The 23772-nt window shown below is 52.0% G+C and overlaps 2 protein-coding genes across 6 annotated transcripts in view; one reads left to right on the forward strand and one right to left on the reverse strand.

Moving 5' to 3' along the window:
* LOC119100635 (heterogeneous nuclear ribonucleoprotein R-like) overlaps positions 1-23772 on the reverse strand; it is a 46144-nt gene that overhangs the window by 11187 nt on the left and 11185 nt on the right.
* Positions 9534-18389, forward strand: LOC119100816 (target of rapamycin complex 2 subunit MAPKAP1). 5 transcript variants are annotated; one of them, XM_037223965.1, is made up of 11 exons: positions 9534-9566; positions 10472-10566; positions 10927-11163; positions 11340-11479; positions 12095-12264; positions 13534-13683; positions 14226-14347; positions 14621-14731; positions 15666-15809; positions 16376-16519; positions 17657-18389. In XM_037223965.1, exons 2-11 carry the CDS (start codon positions 10494-10496, stop codon positions 17857-17859), a joined length of 1494 nt encoding a protein of 497 aa, XP_037079860.1. In that variant the 5' UTR covers positions 9534-9566; positions 10472-10493; the 3' UTR covers positions 17860-18389. The 5 variants fall into 5 exon arrangements, with proteins under 5 accessions (XP_037079860.1, XP_037079862.1, XP_037079864.1 ...); XM_037223967.1 differs by having other exon boundaries at positions 13534-13681; positions 15666-15763; XM_037223966.1 differs by lacking the exon at positions 9534-9566 and adding an exon at positions 9605-9671.

Here is a 23772-nt window from a genome sequence, read left to right on the forward strand (position 1 = left end):
TCTCTGCTGATGTTTTTATCTTCTGGATGCTGGATGTCTGGCATACCAATCAAAGCCAGGCATGTCATACAAAATGCAGTTAACATGTTCCCTGTGGCTCAGTACAAAGATGATCTATGATGCACCAAACCCAGCAATGCAGGTTTGACTGAGATTGCTCAGTTGCTGTCATGACAGGCATGATAAAACTCAATAGAAATATGACATTTTGAACACATAAGCTGGCTATTCAAGCACACCAGCTTCAGCTTTGTGATACATAAGCTTCAGTTAACAGTGTGCACTACAACAAAAAAGGCATTTATTTCCATCACAAACCTGTTTTGTAGATCTCATCAAGTTTCACAGCAACTTTTCATTGAGGCCAAGCTCGACTAATTTTGAAAGTCTTCAGATCTTTCATTGGAAGTTGTTGGTTCTTCTTTGACTGCGGCATCTTCCATTTCCTTCTGCCATGATGTTATGTCCTGGAAATGCAGGGCATATTAACTCCACAGCCCACACACTTGCCCCTCACACTTGCATGAAAATTAAAATGAGGCACCTGGGCATGACAAGGTAGCCCTAACAAGGGAACTCATACTGCCTTTCTTAGTGACTATGTCCTAGGCAGGAATCAATATCTTACACACAAGTGAAAGATGTCACTCAACTGTTGTGAACCTGGATATCTGTTCTGAACAAGAGGTGAATCATGTTAATTTTAGGCTAGTTATCTTTATATCTTTAAGAGGTGAAGCTGTCCAAGAAAAAATAGGATTGCTGCTATTTTACCATTCAAACAGGTGTAAGGACAAAGCTGGGTAGTATATTCTTAAAAACAAAATGTCATCAAAAAAGATAAGATAAGGATCAGAAACTATCTTATTAAGCAGCCTAAGTAGTAAAAACACAGGTTGGTTTTGTCCTTTGTCCAAGATTCATAGCTGACCACAACAATGGAATTTGTTGTAATCCTAAATTCAGTCTGTTTTGCCTAATAGCTCTCTAAGAGACATCTGGCTTTGTTTAACACTGTTTTCCACCAGATTGAATGACTGCCTAGAACTGGCTGTCAGTGACAGCCAAGGCCTGACTTTAACTGGCCTCAGGTCAGTGACCTTACCATATACATCTGTTTCATACCATAAGATCTGCTATTCAACTGCTGCAGCCATGCAAAGTTTGGCACTGCTATGCCACACAGCTTAGAGGTCATTGTGGAAAGCCTTTAGGGGGTAGGGCAAACTGACCCCTTACAAGAATATGTGTTAACCCAAGTTGAGGGATATGAACTATCAACCTAAAAAGACAGTGAAGGGTAAAAACAGAAGTCAAAACATGTTAAATTCAATCACAGATCAATCTAGTATTGTTCATGAGACCAGCCCACAGCAAGGCCACATGGTTCCCAGAGAAGGTGACATAACCAAACAGGTGATTTGCTGAGGGCACCTTGCAGGGGAGCTTCAACTAGATGACTGGGTGGCATAATATATAAACTGATAACTGAAGGAGAATTAACTCACCCTGAAAACCCCAAAATATAAAAGAAGATACATAACATATATGTTAATGAGCATTTGATTTCCCCAGACTACTAATTTTCACCCTACACCTTGCATCATGCCATTTTGTCAGCTTAAAACCAGTGACCCAAACAAAGCCATCTGATATTGATCAGCACACAGGCCTATCCTTTCCTCTACCCTCCTGGAAGCCCCTCAAAGAAAATCAACTTGCTCTAGCCATTCCCCAATCTTCTCTCCATGTGCCCATAGCATTATTTTCACCCACCTTTTCCAGAATGAAAAGTTTCAAGATTTTAAAATTAAAACCCCATAGCAAGCCATAAACAGCACAGTTCTTCATACCTTTTAGACTCCTTTCTTTTCTACTACAGAAATGGTGGGCATGTGATAACCTATGCAGCTTAACTAGTGTTACTTAAAAGGTATGGAATATGATTATGACATTTAACATAACCATGGCCTACATGTATTTTTCCAGTCACCTCAGCATTCCTTACTATACTGTCACTGCATCAAAACTATTTGGTTATGTTCAGCAGACAGCTGATATCTCCACCCCACTGATTCTTAGACTTGGCATAAATTCAGCGCTCCTCCGCCCTCTCCCAAGCTCATCTCATCTTACACACCACCTCGTTTTTTCCCGAAAAGTACAGGAGCAGACCACTATGATCAAACAGCTCTATGATTTTATGTGAGCATCCTGAAACCCATAATGCAAGAAGCAAAATGCATCGCACACGTTCGGGCTTAACGGGGCAGCGGAGACGTCGTTCCACGTCCCATTCAAATCGCTATATCATACACACCTTGTTCGTTTAAAGGTCAACCTACCCCGAGTGTAGCACGACTCCACCAGACAAAACGAAAAAGCCGGCACAAAGTGAAGCCACGTGGGCTGTTCCGACCCCTGGATTCGCGTCGGGATAATTTTAACTCAAACACTTTCATTGATACCATTATGCACTCATTCAAAGATTACTTCACCGCCAATTCGTTGGGGGTACATTCATACTTACAGAATTTCGGCCGGAAACACCTCTCAGTAATTTTCAAGCCCGAAAACAAATATGGCGGCACTATCACGCCGCCGGTGCGCGTTCTTGCCGGGATATCCTTCTGTGAAGGATTTCGATAGGACTAACATTTTACAATCAATCATTTTTGTTGCAAATAAAAAGTAGAAAATATATTTTGATCTTGAAAATATCAAAACTTTTTACTCTAATTCATCTTGTATTTTTAATTAACAACAAGCCCTAGGGAGATGTAAAGACCTGAGCGCTTCGCCACCCGTTCCCGCTTGGGCCGGCATACCAGCTACCAAATCATTAGAAACTCATAAGCTGAAGCGGTTTGTTTGACGTCACTCTGAAGTTATTCCACGTTTTAAAGATGTCGAGGTAAAACAAACTTTGGGATATGAATGACAAGAGTCCCATGCAACTTTAAGAAATGTAGCGGAAGTTAAACCTCATCCACCCGGGTAATTGGCCAGAGGCAAGTGTACGACATTTTTTAGGGGTCGGCAGATTCCCGAAATTGCAAAAATCATGCATGGGCGAAACACCCTGTCTTAAATATGAAGGCCTCTTCAATCCCAAGTCGGCAGTGCATAGAAAAACTGCCTATCTTGGCTTGACAAGGACTGACCGACTTGAGGACATGACAGCTCGCACACAAACGCGCAAACAAAAACGCCTATTTCGCCAGGGGGGAAAGTTGTAGACGATCGGAAAAACATTTATTTGGGACAGTCCTGATATTTCGTCGACATGATCCAGTGACTAATTTACCAATGGTTGCTCGGTTGAATTTCTAATCGGATGCGTTGTTTTTTTCAGCCAGAATCCGATAAGCATGCTGTATTGGCAACTGATAGCTCGATACCAGTGTTATTGCAAGCACGCTGAACACCTGTTCGGCTACGTCAGGAAGTTGCCTTTTAAGAAGTAAGTAGCGCTGGCAGGTAGTGGCGTGAATAAAAAAGATCAAGTCAGATGATAAACGATCTACGTTGTCGGCGTGTGCTGCTCGCAACTTGGCATTGTGTGCGTACAGTCGAACCATCTGCGCACAACGGTGTATTAAATTACGCATGGCATCTTTGTAATTCGCCTATGGGTAGACCTTTTGAAAGATATTCTCTTTTCAGAGATGTGTGCTTTACTAGCCGTTTACGTGCGCTATGGAATGCACGAAGTTACACTATGCGTGCGTGAAAAAAGTATTTGACCCGATTCGAAGTATTGTTGTCATCCCGCTACGGAGGGCCGGCTGCTTTTGGCTATGCGCTGTCAAGGGTTGATTTGAACCAAAAAATTCGTTTCGGCAGATGAGCTTTTCGCATCTCCAGCCGATGGTGCTACCGCATTGGCAATGTGTGGACATCGTTGCACACTCCGCGCACTAATAAATTTACCGTTAATTGCACGTGGCATCATGGTAATTTGACGTTGCGTCCAGTTTTCCTCTGAAGTACTGTGCTTTACGTATTTAGGGAGCTACCGTATAAAATCGAAACAAAATTCGTATAACTGAGCTGTCCTGGCAATTGACAGCCCTTGATCACTGGTAATGAATGCACAAAATTGCACTCTTAGGGTGCGGACATTTGTTTCCCCTTGCCGTCGTATTATGATCATAACTCTACGGCCATACCGGCCACAGTTAACAACGCGGCGTCAATGGGTGATTTGAACGTAGCAAAGCAGATCGGTCGATAGCCATTTAACATTGCTGACCGATGTGCTTGCATGATTCCGTCACATTTGCATGGTTGTACACTCCGCGCACGAGTGTAAACTGTTTGTTTGACATGGTATTTATGTCAAACGTCGCAGCGGCCGGCGTGACAGCAGTGAGTGATATGGTGTGGGCGGTCAGACGACCAAAATGTAGTACCTTATGGGAGATGCGCGGTTTTCTGGCAGATGACAATCATACACCAGTGCTTTAGAATGCACACAGTCGCCCCACTCACATGCAATTATAACGATTTGTGCGAGAGTTCTGGAGGTGCTCGTTGTGGCCGTAGTTAAGCGAAGCGCGATGTGCCCTATCTTTGGCACGGCGGTCAGCTATTGGGACGGACGGACGGGGCTGTAACCCTGGCCATCGTCGCCGCGCTGGCAGCGACGCCGCCATGTGGCGAGGGGAGGGAGGGATAATTAACTACGGAGGACAACACAGGCGCCAGGATGATCCTGGCCCACGGCCAGTGGAGGACAGGTTGCGAGACGAGAGAGACAGGACCGCAGAGGCTGAGACAATACACGCGAAGTGTGACGCGAAGAGATTCTTACAAGCTATTTCGGCTTTTCAAGACCACTGTGATAGTGCGTCCTAAGGCGGTGCTGGGCCGCTAGCTCACACGACGGACGCTGCGGCTGACCTCCAGCTAATCCCGATGTTTTACGGCGTGTCACAGGCGATGAGTAAGTGGCTAGTAAAAGTTGAGCTCGTGTGTGAGCTGCGGGGAATCAGTGGACTGCACGTGGTCGCCCCGCTAAGGCTGAGTGGTGGCGCATCCGCCGTACATTAGCAGCTCGAGGAGAGCAACAAGGAAAGCTTAAAAACACCCAACAGGCCCTAACATCGGCCTTTGCAGCGGGCCGGTACGAGGCATATGAGCATTTCGAGTGGAGAAAGCTACATCATGGCGAGGCAGTAAACTTCTTCGTCTCAGAGCTGCGCCGGCTCGCCGGTCTGCTCAGGGGTATACCAGACGACAGCTTAGCTTGCGCGTTCGTGGTAAAAGCGCCGGAGTCGGCCCGCCGCGCGCCCCAAGCAGGAACGCGCACAGAAGCCTTGATACTTAGCCAGCTGATCAGCCGCGCTTGATCGGTGCTCGCCGAATAGGAGGCAAACGCCGTGACTGCCGCCGCCGGAGAAGCAGTGTGGACGGCAGCGGCAGCGGCCACTGTGAAGTGCTACTCGCGCGGGCAGCCCGGCCACATAGTCCGCGACTGCAAGCCAGGTTGTGGGCAGCGTGGCCGAGTGGGGCTCCGCGGTGGCCGCTGCTTCGTGAGGTGCTACAACTGCAACTGGGTGGGACACTTCGCCTCTGCCTGCCCGGAACACGGCGCTGGGGAGGAGGGCTCGGCGCCGGTTTCCTGTCCCGTTCGTCAGTGAGTGGCGCGCTGCCAGTCGTGCGGCTTTCTGTGGGCGGCACGGACTGTGGGGTACTGCTCGATACGGGGTGCAGTCAGTGTGTAGCACACACGTCGGTGTGTCGGAACTGGAATCGACGCCCGGTGGGCGTTACAACGGTGAGCGGGGAGCGGTCCTGGTGTGAGGGAACAGGTGTGACGAGCGTGCGACCGTGGTCCGGCGAAATGGTGCCTCCAGACGTGTTGGTGGTGGCGTATTGACCACTAGGTTTTGATTTTATTCTCGGGATGAACGGTGTCAGAGCCCTGCGTGGCGTTACGGTGAGCTCGAAAGGCCACGTGAGATATGATGTTGAGATGGCTGGGGTGTCGCGGGTAGCTGCGGCGGTGGCCGTGCCGGCAAAGCCGGCTGCTGGGAAGGACTTTGTTGTGAGCTATGAGAAGGGAAGGATGTGGTCGGTGTGGTGGGAGTGGTGCGGGGGAAAGGGTCTGGAGCAGCTGCACGACATGACGGAGGAATGCAAGATTCCGACGGAGGTCTGACGGGATGACCAGGATCAGTCGGGGAGCGGCCGGCTGATCCTGGCCGTTGTCGCTGTGTCGGCAGGGACGCCGTGATGTGTCGGAGAGAGGAGGGGATACTTAACTACCGAGGACATCATGGATGCTTGGGGTGACCCTGGCTGATGGTCGGTGGAGGACAGGACCGCAGAGGCTGAGACAATACACGCGAAGTGTGACGCGAAGAGTTTGTTATACTATTTTTTCCCGTTCACCGTATTTGTGGCATCATGCCGCGGGCAGGTCTGCCGCAGTTAGTAATCGGAGGTCAAGGGGTGGCGTGAACATGTCATGTTGGACAATGGATAACTAGTATTTTGGCCGGCAGTGGTCCCACAAGGTCATCGTGCGCACATGGTTGCACGCTTAGCGGTTGCGTGGAGGTGCTTAAGGTTGGACATCGTATCTTTTTAAATCGACCGTGAAGGCGACCCACCAGCATAGAATGATGTGGTGACATAGTTGGAAAGGATCTAATAGATTTCCCCACCAAAGACGTGGGTAGCACCGGGAAATGACAACCCTGCACAAGCTTTATCGCAAACATACGATCCCACCATCCGCGCGCAGTTATGGATATGTTTCCGGCCCGCCGTGTTGGGCCATGTGGGGTGCCGGGCAACCTGGCCGCAGCCTGTAATGCGTTGTCAGTGTTTTACCTGAAATAAAAAGGTCATGTCGGCCGATGAGCGATTTGCGGTGACGGCCGATAGTGCTCCCACGATGACATTTGCGTGCGATGACTCATGTGCCCTAGCCCTATGCGCTAGCTTTAGCGCTGTTGAATGCCACGGTCGTGCTCTTCGGGTGCGATTGTAGTTTTTTCCCCGGCCCGCCATATTCTGACCATCACTTAAGTGCTATTCTGGCCTCAGTTTGCAATGCGACAGCAAGGTTGATGTGACAAAATAGCCCATGTTTCCCGATGAGCGATTTACATCGCCGGCCTATAGTGCTCCCATAATGCCGTCGTGTGCACATGGTTGCACATACCGTTCAAAAGTAAAACATTTTATATTGAGCACTGCAGCTTTGCAAGTTGCGACCGTCCTGCCAGCATCGGCAGGAATGTTGTGTTGCGCAGTCGAGCGAATAAAACCGAAACCAAAATCCAACGAGTTTGCGGTATACGCAGATAATAGCACGATACCAGTGCTTTTGGATGCACAGAGTCCTACTCTTAAGGTGCATTTATAAGTGTTTTCCGTATGTCTATGACTGCACCTAATTCATTTCTAGTTGTTCAACGTTACCCCTTTTTGTTCAGTTCAGATGTCGGCGCCATGCTAATTTGGGCAGGCTCGCCAAGAGCGTGATGGCCAGAATATGGTGGCCAGATAACAACAGTTACAATCGCACCTCAGGAGTGCCACTGTGTGCATTCGATAACAATGGGAAAATGCTATCAGCTGTTAGTGCAACACACTGGCTGTATTTTAGTTCCGATTTTATTCGGGTGAACCCCAAAGCATATCACTTGATGATGACGGACAGGTTGCAACGTCCATTTGCAAACAAACGGCGTCCAATTTGAAATACTCCTACTAGAGCGCGCAGTGTGCAGCAACGCGCTCAAGATGCCATTGTGGGATCACTTTCAGTCGAGAATGTAAATAGCTCACGGGCTGAAATGACCTTTTTTGTTCAAATTATCCCTGGATGGCTCATAACTAACTACGTCTGGCCTGTTCGTAGCGTCATTGTCAAAATGCGACGAACCGAAAACATAGTTATGATCTCGCGGAATAGTGCGTCTGTGTGCATTCTATAACGCAGGTATATGTTCATCATCTGCCAGCAAGACATACGTCTCCGCGTATGTAATCTGTGGCATTCCGTCGACCCCTCACAGCATATCGTTGAACACTGGCGGGATGGCGCAGCGGCGGTTTGCAAACATCATGTCCAAATTAAAATGACTTAACTCGTTCACGGAGAGTGCAACCATGCGCATATGACAACATTGTGAGAGTACTATCAGCCGGCAGCAAAATTTGCTCATTGTCCGAGATGACCTCTTTTGTTCACGTTGTCCCTGGCGTCGAACTAACAGCGGACGGCCTGCCACATAGAGATGGCCAGAACACGACAGACCGAGAAAATGTGTTCATTCGCACACGAAGAGTGAAAGGCGTGCATTGGTTTGCGCTGGTAGAGGGCTACCAGCTGCCACTAAAATACACCCGTCGGATTTTGGTTTCAAATTTATTCGGTCGACCACACGACGTCGAGGAATCAATGCTGGGGATTGGACCGCAGCAGTGATTTGCGCATATGCGGCGCTGAATGTCAAATAACTTGAAAAGAGTGTTCCACATCCGTATGAGGTTTAGACCTAAGACAGACGACTTAATTCTGTGTTGCATGCCGGCGCCAAGTTTTCCAATAGTTAGAAATGAACGTACTCGATCGCTCGACTCTTGCCTCAATATCTTTAAACGTGGAACATTCCCTTTGATTATTGCGTAGAGGGTGCCGCCATGTGCAGACAAACTCGAATTGGTAGCATTTTCGGCCGAGATTGTAAATTGCTCATCAGCCGACATTACATTTTTGTTCAAATCACACCTTGACGGCGCGGATTATCAGCGGCCGGCCTGCCGGTATCCCGAAGGCCAGAATACGGTGGCCCGAGAAAAACTACTAAAAACTACTAAAAAAACCTCGTGCGAATGGTGCGACCGAGTGCATTCGATAGCGTTGTTACGGGATGCCATCTGCCAGTACAACGCACGCCCGTGATTTGGGAATCTATCTCCTTCGGTCGATTCTCAGACAGCATATCACTACATGTTGGTTAGCCGGCGGCATTCTCGATTCGCAAAATTCCATGTATCATGTAAAATCCTTCGTGCTCCAACACTTGTGCTCGAACGATGCAATCACCCGCGATGAATGTGACTATCTGCATTCGGCAGCGCTTTGGTAGGGCTGGCTGGCAATGCCAGTATAACGCCATTCTCCCATAAGGAAATCCGTTTTGTTCCGTCGACCATCCCACAATGTCCCAATCAATGCTGACGTGACGTAATCAACCTCGACGGTCTGTGATGGTTTCAGTATGCGACACGGCTTGGCATTAAGTAGCAGTGATTAATGTTTGTGCTTGCAGCATTTCTGATGGATCCTAATTAGCTAGGACTCATACAGACATTTTGAGATTTGTTGTCAAGAAATCCTTCAGCGACTATGTTACAAATAAACACCCCAACAGCCACGTTGTTTTTTTTACTATTATGGATGACGTCATCATCAGCTGGTCTTTTGATCCTCTTAGACCTCGATACGCAGTCACGCCACATTCACTGACACTTTTTCCATAAAGTAAACAATGTTGTATGCTGAAAAAACTATGGTGTTGTAGCCGGGTTTTGGCCGAAAGGTGAAATACTGCGGCGTCAGGCGCAGAGGTTATCAAATAGATGGGAAGATGTAACAATCAACTAAACAACGCCTGCATATAATGCTCATGGAGGAATGTGTGCAGGTGTTTGCAAAGGGAAGGGGACTTATTTTGACAACAATCCGGGTTTTGCGCGCTGTGTTCTGTGGCCGTTCGCACCTTTCATATCTGACTAGCTCGTTCATATTTCATATTTTTGTTTTTTCGCCATATTTATATCCCATGCATGTACCTCAGCAGGTCCTCTGATACCCCAGCCAACATTTGGCAGGTAGTGGGCAGGTGGTTTTATATTCCTGTTTGCCTTTACCTGTTCACTCATATGTTTTTTATCAGTTGGAAATGGGTTAAAACGTGCTGGAGCAGAGCTGGCAATGCCATGGCATTTAATTGTGCCTTGAGATGTCTACAAACTTGTTAGCTACAGTTTCTGATATGGGATGGTTAAGTTTGGCTGTCCTTTACCTGGCAGCCAACAATGCTATGAGAAGGCGAGAGTGTGGGTGTTACACAAGGCCTTTGCAAGACTTAGTGTGTGGGAATTAGGGTAGATCTATAGAATGTTGTTCTGAAAGTTATAGTGCATGTGTGTCATTGAAAGTCTATGCTGATCTTTTATGGTAGCTGAAAGTCAAACTATCATCATCTAGGATAAATGCGAAGGGGGAGCATGGACAGATATCAGCCAAGTATATAGAAGTCTCCCATGTAGTGGGTTGTTGAGGTCACAAAGAACCATTCTTCCTTAATCTCACCAGTTTACTCCAAGTCATTGACTCACAGCAGTTGGGGTTGTCTACCATTACAGTTTATATGTTCTTTCAGCATGCTCATGTGTGTGAAAAATATATTTATCCCCTTATAAATAAACATTTTGCCAACAGGAACTCTTGGAGAAAAGTCAACATGGCCTTTTTTGATGATGCTGAATGGCTGCAATCACATATTGTGAATTCTTTCATCACCTCTGATGATACAGGTATTTATGTTGTTGGTGGTACATGGCTTATTTTATTCTCCTTATGTTTATTTGTGTAGTTATTATGTCATACATGCATTTGATCAGTCTTGGTATATATTAAATGTATAAATGAGGAAGCTAGAAGGTTTTCCATGAGATTATGAAACACAGCTGTAACACAGATCAGAAGTGGGGTGATCTAGATCAGTAGGTATGGCCAGCAGCTCCAGCAGCTGTGAACCATTGCCTGGGTCAGTTTGCTGGAATTTGACTTCAGTGGCTTATTCCATCCCCTATACAGGTGCATGCTTATGTGTTTGTGAGCATGTGATCCAGCCCTGTGCTAGTGTGAGATTCTGACAGTGCTCTATGGTCCAGGTGTGTGCGAGCTCGTCATGACGGTCGAGTCGGCCGAGTCGCTGGCCGCCGGTGACGCGGCCGAGCGGGACACCTACTTCGAGCCGCACTCGCCTGAGATCGTCATGGACATGGACATCGGCGGCCACCGGCGCCGCTCCAACACCTCCCAGCGTCTGGACAAGCTCAAGAAAGAGAGGAAGAACGCGGCCCGCGTTAAAAACGTCATCTGGCAGCCCAACCCGGATCCGCTGCCCGGTCAGTTTCACTGCCGGCGTGTGGAAGCTGGGGCTGGTGTGGTTTAGACAACTGCTGTCGATTTCGACAACCGTCCTCAACATGTTTTGCTTCTTTTTGTTCTTCTGAAGTCCAAGGAGATCAAATGGAGCACAGAGAAAAGTGTTGAGTTTTGCCAACCATTTCATCAATTCCAGACGCGGACCGGAACTTTTTGTTTGAAAAGAAGCCGATCGTCCGCCACGCGGGTCCGAAGCCGTCGCTGCTGACAGAGCATCTCAACATGCTGGACTTGAGCGACAACCCCTACACGGAATACTCCAAGTTTGACGGCAGGGTAAGACGCGATCACGTCTGTCGGGAATGCTGTTGACTGCGGTGCTGTAGAAGTGGAGGCCCAGCCAGCGCACGACTTTCGGTGGGTACGATTACAATCTGGTTCGCTGGATTTCATGCGAACACTACGGTACCGTACGACACGGCCGCGTTGCCACAAGAGGCGCTACTCTGTCCTGTTCGGAATCGCGGAATACGTTTCCCTCCAGTTACTCTACAGATGCCTCCAGGGCCGGAATTCACGCCATGCGTCTTCGTTGACCCATGGAGCATCGTGGAGCGTATTAAGATGTGCCAACCATACAGATTGGGTCTGCCTTAGCCCGCCTCTCGCTGCTCTCGGGCACGATCTCGTCTCCTGCTGCGCCGCTGACACGGGCTATCGGTCGTCCGCGAGCCTGTCTGACCGGAGATGGCCGTATCAGGCTGACGCAGACCCTCTGACGGGAACTCGCCAAGTCAGACTGATGTGGGCCCGTCTGACCGGAGCTCGCTGTGTCAGGCTCACACGGACCCTCTGACCGGAGCTCGCTGTATCAGGCTCACACGGACCGTCTGACTGGAACTCGCTGTGTCAAGCTCACACGGACCCTCTGACCGGAGCTCGCTGTGTCAGGCTCACGCGGGCGTGCCGACCCGGCGCATCAACATCTTCCTGACGATGGCGCCCGCTGAGGAGCTGGCATTCCCCATGTCCGTGACGGTGGTGGCTAGCGCCCGCGTCTCCGACGTCATCGGCCTCATCTGCTGGCAGTACACCAACGAGGATCGCGAGCCGCCGCTCAGGTGAGCGTAGGACGGGCGCGCGCGCCAGTACAGAACTATCGTTCGCGCCAGTACAGAACCACCACCCGTGCCAGTACAGAGCCGCCGCGCGCGCCAGTACAGAACCACCGCCTGCGCCAGTACAGAACCACCGCCCGCGCCAGTACAGAACCGCCGCGCGCCAGTACAGAACCACCGCCCGCGCCAGTACAGAACCACCGCCCACGCCAGTACAGAACCACCGCCCGCGCCAGTACAGAACCACCGCCCGCGCCAGTGCAGAGCCGCCGCGCGCCAGTACAGAACCACCGCCCGCGCCAGTACAGAACCATCGCGCGCGCCAGTACAGAACCACCGCCCGCGCCAGTACAGGGTCGCCGCGCGCCAGTACAGAACCACCGCCCGCGCCAGTACAGAACCACCGCCCGCGCCAGTGCAGAGCCGCCGCGCGCCAGTACAGAACCACCGCCCGCGCCAGTACAGAACCATCGCGCGCGCCAGTACAGAACCACCGCCCGCGCCAGTACAGAGTCGCCGCGCGCCAGTACAGAACCACCGCCCGCGCCAGTACAGAACTACCGCCCGCGCCAGTACAGAACCACCGCCCGCGCCAGTACAGAACCACCGCGCGCGCCGCTATAAGTGGGTCGCTAGGGGCAGTACGGGACGGAGGGATGCTGCTCAGATTGGTGCAGGGTCATCTGCCAGCAAAGAGCTGACAACGGTGGGAGGGGGGGGGGGGGGGGTAGTTTCACACCGATAAGGGCATGAGTATTCCATGGGTCAATACAGGGTCGTACCCCGAGCCAGTGTAAATATGCCCTTCAGGTCAGGCGAAGACTGCCACTCGTCAGTGTAGAGGCATCCTCTAGTTAATATAATACTGTCGATTGGGTTAGCACACAGCCGTCCCACTAGTCAATGCAAAGCTGCCGAGGTCGGTGTAGGGCCAACATTCTGGTCTGTGTAGAACTGAAAGCCATCCGTCTGATGGCTTCAGAGCTGACAGTCATCCCACCTGAAGTCTATATGATGACAGGGTGACCGGAGGAGCAGGCCACTGTCAGTCTTTAGCAGCCGTCTTTCTGGTCTGCACAGGGCTGGACCCCCCTCCCCGCCAGTCCGTGTAGGACGACAATATGGCCCCAGAAACGGACCACCGTCCGTCAAAGTGCGAGCACACTGCGATTGCTGCCTGCAGTCGGAGCCGGGCGGGTATTTGCCATGAGCGTTTCCCGCCGCCGCGTCGGCCACGTGAACGCCACATCACGTGCCTCACTCGCCCCGCAGGGGATCCCCGGAGATGTACAGCTTGCACATAGCCGAGGACGACGGCGAGGTCGACTGGGACTTCCCGCCGCTGGACGACCGCGAGACGGTGGCCAAGTTCGGCTTCAACGTGCTGGCGCTGGTGGAGACGGAGCAGACGGAGGTGACCGTGTGAGTGGTCGGCGCAGCAGCGCCGTGAGCCCGGACCCCTGCTGCGACCTCACTCTGGCCGTCTCGCGCTCGTGTGCTGCCGCTAACCGTGACGGGGCCAGCACTAGGGGGAGGGGGGGGGGAGGGAGGACCAGCCGAGCCCGCCAACAGTGGCGTCAGTCATCGCCAGGATGTGACGCCTGGGGAGGGGAGGGAACAGGCGATCGACCTGGGCCTAGGGTGGCCTGATTGCGCTGGAGCGAGGAGGTGAGCTGATAATCGAGAGGACAAGCCGTTGAGACAGTGCGATCACGCCCGCCGTCAGTAGGTCGCTGGGGGGGGGGGGGGGGGGGGGGGAGCTGATGATCGAGAGGACAAACCGTTGAGACAGTGGGATCACGCCCGCCGTCAGTAGGTCGCTGCATGACGTGCTGTGAGGAGAACAGCATGCCCCCGCTGCTTCTGCTTGTCGATCCCAGGCCGGTACCACGCATCCAGGCTGATGCACCGCACCGGCTTCCAAACCGCGCCGCACCTCCAGCCCGCCGCTGTGTGTCGCGCAGGAGCCTGGACGGACCGGACGGGAAGGACCAGGTGACGCTCTCGCTGAAGAAGCGAAACGCCACGGTGGCGGAGATGCTGAACGCCGTGTTGGCGCAACGGCCGGACGTGGCCCGCGAGACAGGTGCGAACGGGGCGTGAGCGGCCGCCGGCCGGCCGCTGAGCCCGCCGCCTGGCGTCGGAGGCCGGCCCGTGGTCAGCTGGGTTTGTGACGCGTGGTGCTTGGCCCGTCCGTGGCCCCTCGCACGTAGTTGTGGTGTCTGGTGATGGCTATCCATATCATCTACGACTATGTGGTGAGTATGAATCAGCTGCCCTGCCTTAGTCTCTCAGCAGCGGCAGCTCCGTCTCCCATCCGTCTCGCGGTGTCGCTGTGTGACCGGGCGGGCGTCGGCAGGCGTGGAGCTGGCGCTGGAGAGGGCGGACGTCAGCACGGCCGCCTCCCCGCTCAGCGCGGACACTCGGCTCTCTCAGCTCGCCTGTCAGCACTTCAACCTCGTCAAAACAGGTGCCAGCCGCACCAGATCGCTGGGCACTAATCGACGTCCTCCGCATGTTCGCAGCAGCCTTTGGCAATGCATTGGTGCATTATTTCCATTTGATGTGTGTGTGTGTATAGTCGCCCATTTAATGACCGGAAATATTATCAGGTGTTCAGGGTAGTGAACGGGTTAAAATGACACGTTTTTTTCTGTCTTCGCAACGTCTCCACGAATAATGTGGATATTTTTCACCAGGTCCTCAATCCATCCATCATTCACGCCTCCGGATTCCGATCTTTTATCCCTGTGAGCCAGCTTGCTCCTGGATCATTTGGCAGGCAATCCAAGCAGAGGTGGGTCAAGTGTCATCCCTCATGACGGTTCTGGCGGGTCGCCTCCGATGGCCTGTCCACGCTACGGCGCTGCTGCAGAAAGCGCCGGGGCTTCGCTGTGGGAAAGTGATGGGATTTCGGCAAGACCGTGCTACCTGCTGTATTACTCGTGTTTGTCCTCTTTGGTTTTTTCCTCAGGGTCTGATAGGATGTAACAGGTTATACCATTGTTAAGGTGGTCTAACCCAGATGTCGCCGGGTTGGACATTAAAGCTCTATTTTGCGGTTGTGACGAGGCATGTCGTTCCGTGTCTGACTGTTGTTGTGAGAAGAGGTTGTCAGTCCGTGAGACTGTCGTGACGGGACAAGCGTGTCAGTCGTGACGGGACGAGTGTGTCAGCCCGTGAGACTGTCGTGACGGGATGGGCGTGTCAGTCCGTGAGGCCGTCGTGACGGGACAAGTGTGTCAGTCGTGACGGGACGAGTGTGTCAGCCCGTGAGACTGTCGTGACGGGACGAGTGTGTCAGCCCGTGAGACTGTCGTGACGGGATGGGCGTGTCAGTCCGTGAGACTGTCGTGACGGGACGAGCGTGTCAGTCCGTGTGACCTCTATCTCTCCCTCCTCAGCGCCTGGCAGGAAGCACAAGGACGCAGCCGTGGTGGAGGAGCCCAACTTCAGCGGCCAGATGTCGGCCATGGAGGCCACCGTGTACCAGTCGTTCAAGGTCAACATGCTCTCCAATCTGGTCATCAAGGCGCCAATACAGCTCGGTAACTGGGCGGGATGATTGCGATAGTGCATAGGTCAGCTGGAAGGAAGGACAGTTCGGTAATTGCAGTACGAAGCTGGGCAGGTCCATGTCGTGCGCTAGATACTCAGCACCGCAGGGTAGATAGTTGGGCCAGGTGCAGGCTTCGCGTGAGTTGGGGGGTGATCACCGCTAACCGATGGTTCAGTCCTCCGATGGCTGCGACTGTCGTCCTCTGCGGGGAGGTTGACGAGCCTTTGGTACGCCTTAAACGTGGGCCCGACTGGTCTTCGTAGGACTGTAGCCTCTAAGGGTCTCGCTGTCCAGCTAGCTGAAAAGCTGAAGGTAAAGTAAAGTGATTGTTGGGTCTAGATTTGTACTCCCCAAGCTGTGCGCAGTTGCATCCTAGCTCTGCCCACAATACTCCGTATGACTAGGGCTATAAAGCCCTCCGCGTTTACCACCGGCAGTATGTCTCGGCAGAAACAGCAACGAAAGCGTATTGCGTGGTTCCATCGTTGCTTGGTTACACGGGTCGTGAGCTGGGGTCGGCCCGTGCTGGTGACCTGTGCCCGGTGCATGTTACAGGTATTTCGGGTGACCGGGTGGAGATTGACCCCGTCCAGGTCAGGTCAACCCTGAACGTGTCCAAGTTCCTGAGCAAGCCGCGGGCGGTCACTTACCAGATCGACAGCATCATGGAGTGCCGACTGTGGGAAGTCAAGTACGGAGGTAAGTGGAGAGGGGAGCGAGAGGGATAGGCGGCTCGGGAGCACACCCTTCACAGCGTTGTAAACATCCAATTTTATCGGGGTCGTGGAGAGTCGCATTTATGTGGGTAAGAGACCGGCTGTTTGTCCCGAGAATGTTCGATTGCACAGGTACTTGATACTCCTGTCGCGCCCCAGGCCGTGTGTCGGGATATTAACGGGACCCGACGCGTACCGAAAGCCGTTGTCGGCGTGACGGCCCGGTCAGTGGTGGTCTGCCTCTCCGGCTGCTGCCGTGGCCGCGCCGTCCCCGGGGCGGTGACGGCCTGGTCAGTGGCGGTCTGCCTCTCCGGCTGCTGCCGTGGTCGTGCCGTCCCCGGGACGGTGACGGCCCGGTCAGTGGTGGTCTGCCTCTCCGGCTGCTGCCGTGGTCGTGCCGTCCCCGGGCGGTGACGGCCCGGTCAGTGGCGGTCTGCCTCTCCGGCTGCTGCCGTGGTCGTGCCGTCCCCGGGCGGTGACGGCCCGGTCAGTGGCGGTCTGCCTCTCCGGCTGCTGCCGTGGTCGTGCTGTCCCGGGACGGTGACGGCCCAGTCAGTGGTGGTCTGCCGCCCCGGTAGCCGCCGTGGCCGCGCCGTCCCGGGGTGGGGCCTCAGGTCGGCTGGGACGTCCGCGTCCGGCTCACCGCCAGCATCGGCCGTCCAGGCCGCGTCACATGCGTGTCGCGCCAGCCGCGTACGGCCGTCCTGTACGCCTTTGGAACGTCTGTGGCTGCTGGCGATATAGCCCAGGGGGAGGGGGAGTGAGCGGCGCCCACATGAGACGCCTTGAGTTCGTTTCCCAGCTGATGACAGCGCCGTCCAACGCCGTCGCAGTCAGGAGCAAATCAAGCGTGGGAGTTGGGAAGGGGCCACGATGCGTGTTACGGGAGCTGAAGTTTGGTCATAGTTGCGCAATCTGGAAAGAATAGAGCAAATGTTGGTGGCTTCCGACACTTCGGGCGGGGGGGGGGGCGGGTGGGGTCTCATTGGCCCCTTTAGAACCGCCCATGACTCTAACTGAGCTCTAGCCATAGGACCGGCGTTGTCTCTGGTGCTCCACGAAAAAGTGACATGTCGGCAAAGCTGCGCCGCACATTGGTAACAGTACGCGACGGCCACAGGGCGGGCCATAGTACGGCTCACGTACCTGCTGCCATCTGACGGCGGCTACAGGCACCACGACCTGGAGGCGGACCTGGGCACGGCCAAGGACATCGTGCGCAAGCTCGAGTACATCCTGGAGTTCCGCTCCGGCATGAGCCGCAAGACTTACCTTCAGCAGAAGGAGAAGCGCAGCCTGCTCGCCTCGCTGGCGGCCAAGTAGCTGGCGCGAGCACGGGGGGTGCGCGGCCGAGTCGGAGGTGGTGACTGGCTGGGGCGGGGTCGGTTACCAGAACGCTGTGATACTACTGATGATACCGCTGTAGGTGTCCTTGCATTCTTTGTATGTGCCATCATCTGTTGTGATCAAGGATGTTGTGTATGTGCATGTTTGTATTATTTATTGAAGGCTAGGTTCACGTGCTTTGTGAAGTGCCGCTCTAATGTGCTGATGTCCGCGCGCTGACGGAAGTGGGGTCGCACCCCTGCTTTTTTGACCACTCAGGCTCCTTTTGGGAAGGGCGGCGACGGGCTGCCCTCTTTTTTTCCTCCAGTAGCTCCCAAACTAATATTTCCTCCAAGCCCCAGTCATATTGCGTTCGTTGCACCACAACCTGATCTGGTGAGACAAAAGGGTCCTGCGAAGAAATGTCGCCCACCCACGCCCCTGTCTGTCCACGGTGTAATGAGTTTGGCTTTGTTTTTTTATCGTCCGCTGTCCTCGCCAAACAAAAGGCGTAATGCTTCCAAACACTGCGGACTTTGAACGTCATAAATGTGGTTTTTGAAATACACCATGATTATGTAGTTTGCGGCTCGTATCAGTGTTGCAGATATGTGCTGTTTATCGAGGGTTTGTGGGTCTTTAAGTGCATTTTTCACATCATTGAATCTGACTCGTGTCGCTGTTAATTGTCCGACTAAAATGGAGCGGAAAGGGAAACTAAACAATCAGCAGTGCAGCTCCCGACACGCAAGATTGGGTAAGCCGACTAAAGCCTTTCCACGTCACTAGCCCCTGGAAAGTCTCTACCGCTATCTGCACACTCGTTAAATATACATACATATGTATACATGCATACACACACACACACACATATATATATATATATATATATATATATATATATATATATATATATATATCCCATCGCTGAGCTAGATTGTCCTGATTTGGGGCCTGAATTGAGGAAACAGGAGGCCACGTTTTGTGTTACGGAGTGTGCCGGCTAACGGTGTCACCTTTGTGGATCAGAAGGCCCCTGTTCTAGATTAGGAGACACCCTCCATAAATCAGGGGCCCTTGTTATAGATCAGGTGGTCCCTTTATCACATGACCCGTTCCCGAAGGCCCCTGTTCCGGATGTTGATGATAGTTGGAGTTTTAGGCTGTGCTGACTGCGGTGACCATGTTGCGCTCACAACTGTAGGGTGACTAACGCGGCGCGTGGATGGCTGAAAATCTCTTGTCAGCTAGCACGCGCTCGGGCGGGGTTCAAATCGATCACCCGAAGGTTTTTCCAGAATGGTTTCCGAACGGCGCGGCGCAGCCACGCCAAATTTGGCGTAGCTGTAGACATTTAAATACCAAATCGTTTCTTATTAAAATAGATGTACCTTGTAAGGACGCTGACCTACGCCAGGTCAGTCAGGCCATGAGTTCTACGAAGTCGATTCCTAGAGAATCGTTCATTCTGATGCAACAACGGAGTGTTGGACGAAGCCATACATCTCTGATATATTCTCAGGTAACACAACAATTGAATGAACAAATTCCATTGATCCCAAGTCCGTTTTGGAGGTCAGACTAAGGTCAAAACCGGTCTGTATTATTACTCCAGGGTTTGGCTACATAAAAGTAGTTTCTGGTGCTCATTTAAATTTGCTAATAACAGGAACCGCATTATGCATCTTTCATTGACTTTTCAAAGATCAGAATAGGTCACTGACCTAAAAGGACTCAGGTCAATTTTGTTTTTAAGAGCATGCTGCCTAGCGTAATTTTATCGCTTATTCAAATGCAGAACTCGAATCAGTCTTGTATCATGTGGGTCACCATCACCCTCATAAAGTGAAACAATGTCACTGACCTTAAATGATCATGAGAAGTTTTGCTTGGAACAGCTATCTAGGTTCTGGGCGCACTTTGCGGCCCAACCCGGAGATTGGGCTTGTTTGACCTTATTTTAACGGAAGATTATGACCTGCAAAGATCAAACTTTGACCTAAGTAAGTTCAGGTACATGTCGATATACCCTGTAAATGTGGTGTCTCCAGCTCCTTTAGTTCCTGAAATCTCAGAGGGTCAAAATGACACCCAACCGAGCAAAGGGTATCCAACCGGCCACCCGGACGCGTGCTGGGTCTAGACAGTTGACCCGCGGCCATAAAGTGAGTCGTTGCCAAGCATGTCAGAAAAAGTTTAGACATGGAGCATTTCGACCGAAATGAAAAATTCATTCGTTGATAAGCTCTGAGCATGTGCAAGCAATGCACCAAACGTCCAGTGGTGTACTGCAACGCGGGCAGGACGGCCAATCTCCACCCCACATCAGGAGGCTCCGGTTGTGGTTGAGAAGCCCTCCACTGGATTGAGTCACTAGCTTCCACCGGACATCGTGATCATTCCACCTTCGGTAAGACATTAAGCGGTGACGGATCATTTTTGACCTGCACTTCCACGCACAGGTTTTCCTCCTCTCCCTAAATTATCTGATGAGATACAATGACCACACTGCACGTCATCAAACTAGGAACACTCAGGCCTGAATCTAAAAAAATTACCGCCCATCTGAAAAATGACGTTGAAAAAGCCAACATAACTTTCACGCCGGTAAGGACAAACTGTGCCGTGTTTTTCGTGAGCTAATTATTTACACGACGCACGGCAGACGAATCCGAGCAAGCACATAACTAGGCTCGTTCCTCTTCAACAGGCAAGGCCATGTGGAGTAGACAGCGCCACCATCGGGATCCCTACTTAGAAAGGAATGTTCCCTCTAAGCTGCCTACTTACGGAATCAATGAAACGCCACGCACCCGATTTCAAATCAAGCTTTGCCCATAGTTACCAAAAGTCTGGCTGTTCAGCATAAATAATAGGCCGAACCACATTTGAAAGAAACTCTAACGATTTTTACCAGCTTAAGCCCATTGGACTCAGACCTGTCTACTAAATTTATGCCTGCAACTCGAGTTAACGGTAAGAACGTGAGAAGTAAAAAGTAATTGGTGTTAAGTTGACTATCGTAAAGTACTCTATTTGTCCTCCGTGACCCGTAAGAAAGAGGCTTGTTCCCTTTGCCTCCTCAGGCCCGAATATCACTGGCAGAAAGGCGAGCTAGAATTTCTCTCAAACTAAGCATGTTGATACGAGACTTCACGTCATGCAGTGTTGGCACTGAAGTCATGAGTAGTGTACTCGTCAGTGATAGGGTTGTAATCGGTTGACTTTGATCGGTTCGGTGAACTCTTCTGCAAAGACTTGCTTCAAGCTTCACTACTTTATTCTCACGTTCCATTTCATCATATAATGTCTCTTAAAAGTGGTTACCATGATTCTGGCAGAACTTAAAGCAAAAGACTACGTCCGTCCAAGGCAGGCCTCAGTTCTCAGCTTCGCGTTCTCAGCTTCTAGCAGTTTTCTTTCCATAAGTTCGGAGCAGGTTAAGGGATGACAACCTTGGCAGGGGCAACCTGAGTCTGATACGTTGGAACACGTCCAACAACACATCCCCATCGGATGAAATCCAGTCCAAAGCTCTCTTGGCACGAGCTCTGAAGGCGGATGCATAAACTTCCCGACCCATTCTGTTTACGTTACGAGAGAGCGATGGCAAATATCTGCCAGTTCTACGACCCAGCGCACGCTACCGAGCACTTAATCGTAGCATTTCCTACCATGCCATGTGCTGCCATACGCAGCTTTGTTTACCGTGCTTAACACTCAAAACGCACCATATTTCCGTCTTAAGCCTAAAACAATTTCAGTATCAGGCTCAAATAGGCATCAAAATATGTCACGTCCAACACACTTGGGCAAGGGGAGCTTAAGGAACTTCCATGCGTCCTAGGTAGCAATCTTTTATTCACCTTGGCTGATTTGGATGAGTACTAGTTTAAGTACAGTTTTTTATTGGAGCATCGCCATCGCACGGATGTAAGCAAACCATTTTAAGAAAACCACATGAACACACCAGGGGATTGTCTTCGTACTTAATGTTAATGGCTGCTGCCGTAGTTAACATTTTTTATTAATCATTTCTTATCATCTTTATTATACTTTTTTGTTTTTAAAATGAATGAGGGGCGTGACGAACGACTGGCCATGTTGTTCGAAGTATTCGTTTTCGTCCGCAACCGTCCTTTTAAAACGACTTGCTCCTTTAAACTAAAACGACTTTAAAACTCGAATAATGTCTGAAAGACCGAATACTCCATGCGTGCCTTGAGAAAAAGCAGAAATGACTACGTTAAACATGACATTGTCATCCCTATCCTACCATAAAGTGGAGCCTTTGGTGTCTTCATGTGATAATGAGGGACAACTCGGTGTTTTTTATATCACAGTGCAGCCGCAGCAGTTTAGGTGGTTCTGCTAAACCGACGCATGGTCTTCTGTCAAGCAGACGCATGGTCTTCTGTCAAGCAGACGCACTGCCTTCTGTCAAGCGGACGCATTGCCTTCTGTCAAGCGGACTTATGGCCAACGTTAGCTATTGCTGGTGATACGCGGTGGAAGCGTTGTCGTGACACCCATTAGCAGAGCTGATAAGATATCAACATGATATCATCCGTGACATTTTTAGACCACCTCAGGCCGACACTCGTTGGCTTTTTATCAAATTTGGCTCGAGCGAGGCGCGCTTGGAAGTGACCCATGGAGTTGTTTTGGCAGCCGGCGCGGCCGCGCCAAACAGTCGCAAATCATCGACCGGGCGCTCCAAGTCCGCTGACAGGCAGGGAATCCGCAGAATCGGGGCGCCGCTAACGAAGCCGCCGCGACGGGCACAGACCGATAATTAAGATTTACGCCTGCGGAAGCGGGGCGAGGCTCCTATCCGCGGTAATTCACTGGGTAGCGCGCGGCACTTCAAAGTCGCCGGGCCGGGTTTGTCGCCGTGCGGTGGATGGCGCGGCATTCGCGGAGCGGCGCCGGCGCATTGTTACCGGTTGCCGCGCGCGGGCGTGCTTGTAAGGCCGGGGAGTCAGGTAGCGGGGGCGGAGCGGACATCTGGTTTCGTGCCATCACTCCCCCTCGCCCTCCCGAACATATTGTCTCACTCCCCACTCCGGCTGACAGCACCTCGCTGGCAGGTTAGGTGAGTGAGAACAGAATGGGCACTAATTGCGACCGTTCCTGGCCAACCGCGCACCAAAACGATCTTCAGATAGATGCATCTGCGTAGAAACTACATTAGCAGCCATGACAGCCTCCTATCTCCGGCGAGTGCGTGAGAATCGCGATGTTGGGTTTTAGGGCAGTATTGACCACTCGGTCACTGAACGGTGCAAATATTGGCGCATTGAAAAATGTCATCATGAAATATTTGCTCCATTCACCGTATGATCCTTTGCTCTGTCGTCTTTAGAATTTGCTTTCTGCAGAACATCTGGTATGGGCTATCCATTCGCGAAACAAAGAGATTGCACTTCCGTCGCAGAGAAAATTATCCAGCCATAAAATGAGGCAGTCGGTTGACGTCCACTGTGCCCCAATCGCAATCAAAACCCCCATCATCACCATCATAACGCCCTCGTCGCCATCGCGCCACCACGTGTCCGCACAGCACGCGCCGCGGCGGTCAGCCCCGGCCGCGGGTCAGCCGCCGCCGGCGCCGGCGCCGGAGCCGGAGCCGGAGCCGGAGCCGGCGCCGGCGCCGGCGCCGGAGCCGGAGCCGCAGCCGGAGCCGGCGCCGGCGCCGCGCACGACCCCAGATCTCGGCCGCACGACACTAATGGTCACGAACCCGGCGAGCGGCCGGGCCGTGCCGCGCGACGACGATCCGTATCACGCAAGAAGCGAATTTGTCGGCCGTTCCCGCCGCGGTCCGGTAGCGATTAATGAAAAACGGGCGGACGATGTGGAGATAGGCGGCCGGGTGGCGCGCGGGACATCAGAAAACAATTATTGGTG

This window comes from Pollicipes pollicipes, unplaced genomic scaffold (assembly GCF_011947565.3).
Source record: "Pollicipes pollicipes isolate AB1234 unplaced genomic scaffold, Ppol_2.1 Scaffold_4881;HRSCAF=5763_pilon_pilon_pilon, whole genome shotgun sequence".
Taxonomy (NCBI): Eukaryota; Metazoa; Arthropoda; class Thecostraca; order Pollicipedomorpha; family Pollicipedidae; genus Pollicipes; species Pollicipes pollicipes.

Coding starts and splice junctions, on each gene's coding strand:
- LOC119100816 (XM_037223965.1), top strand. CDS start 10,494: ATGGCCTTTTTTGATGATGCTGAATGGCTGCAATCACATATTGTGAAT. Junction 11,164..11,339: donor CAACCCGGATCCGCTGCCCG/GTCAGTTTCACT, acceptor CATCAATTCCAG/ACGCGGACCGGAACTTTTTG. Junction 14,732..15,665: donor CTTCAACCTCGTCAAAACAG/GTGCCAGCCGCA, acceptor CTCCCTCCTCAG/CGCCTGGCAGGAAGCACAAG.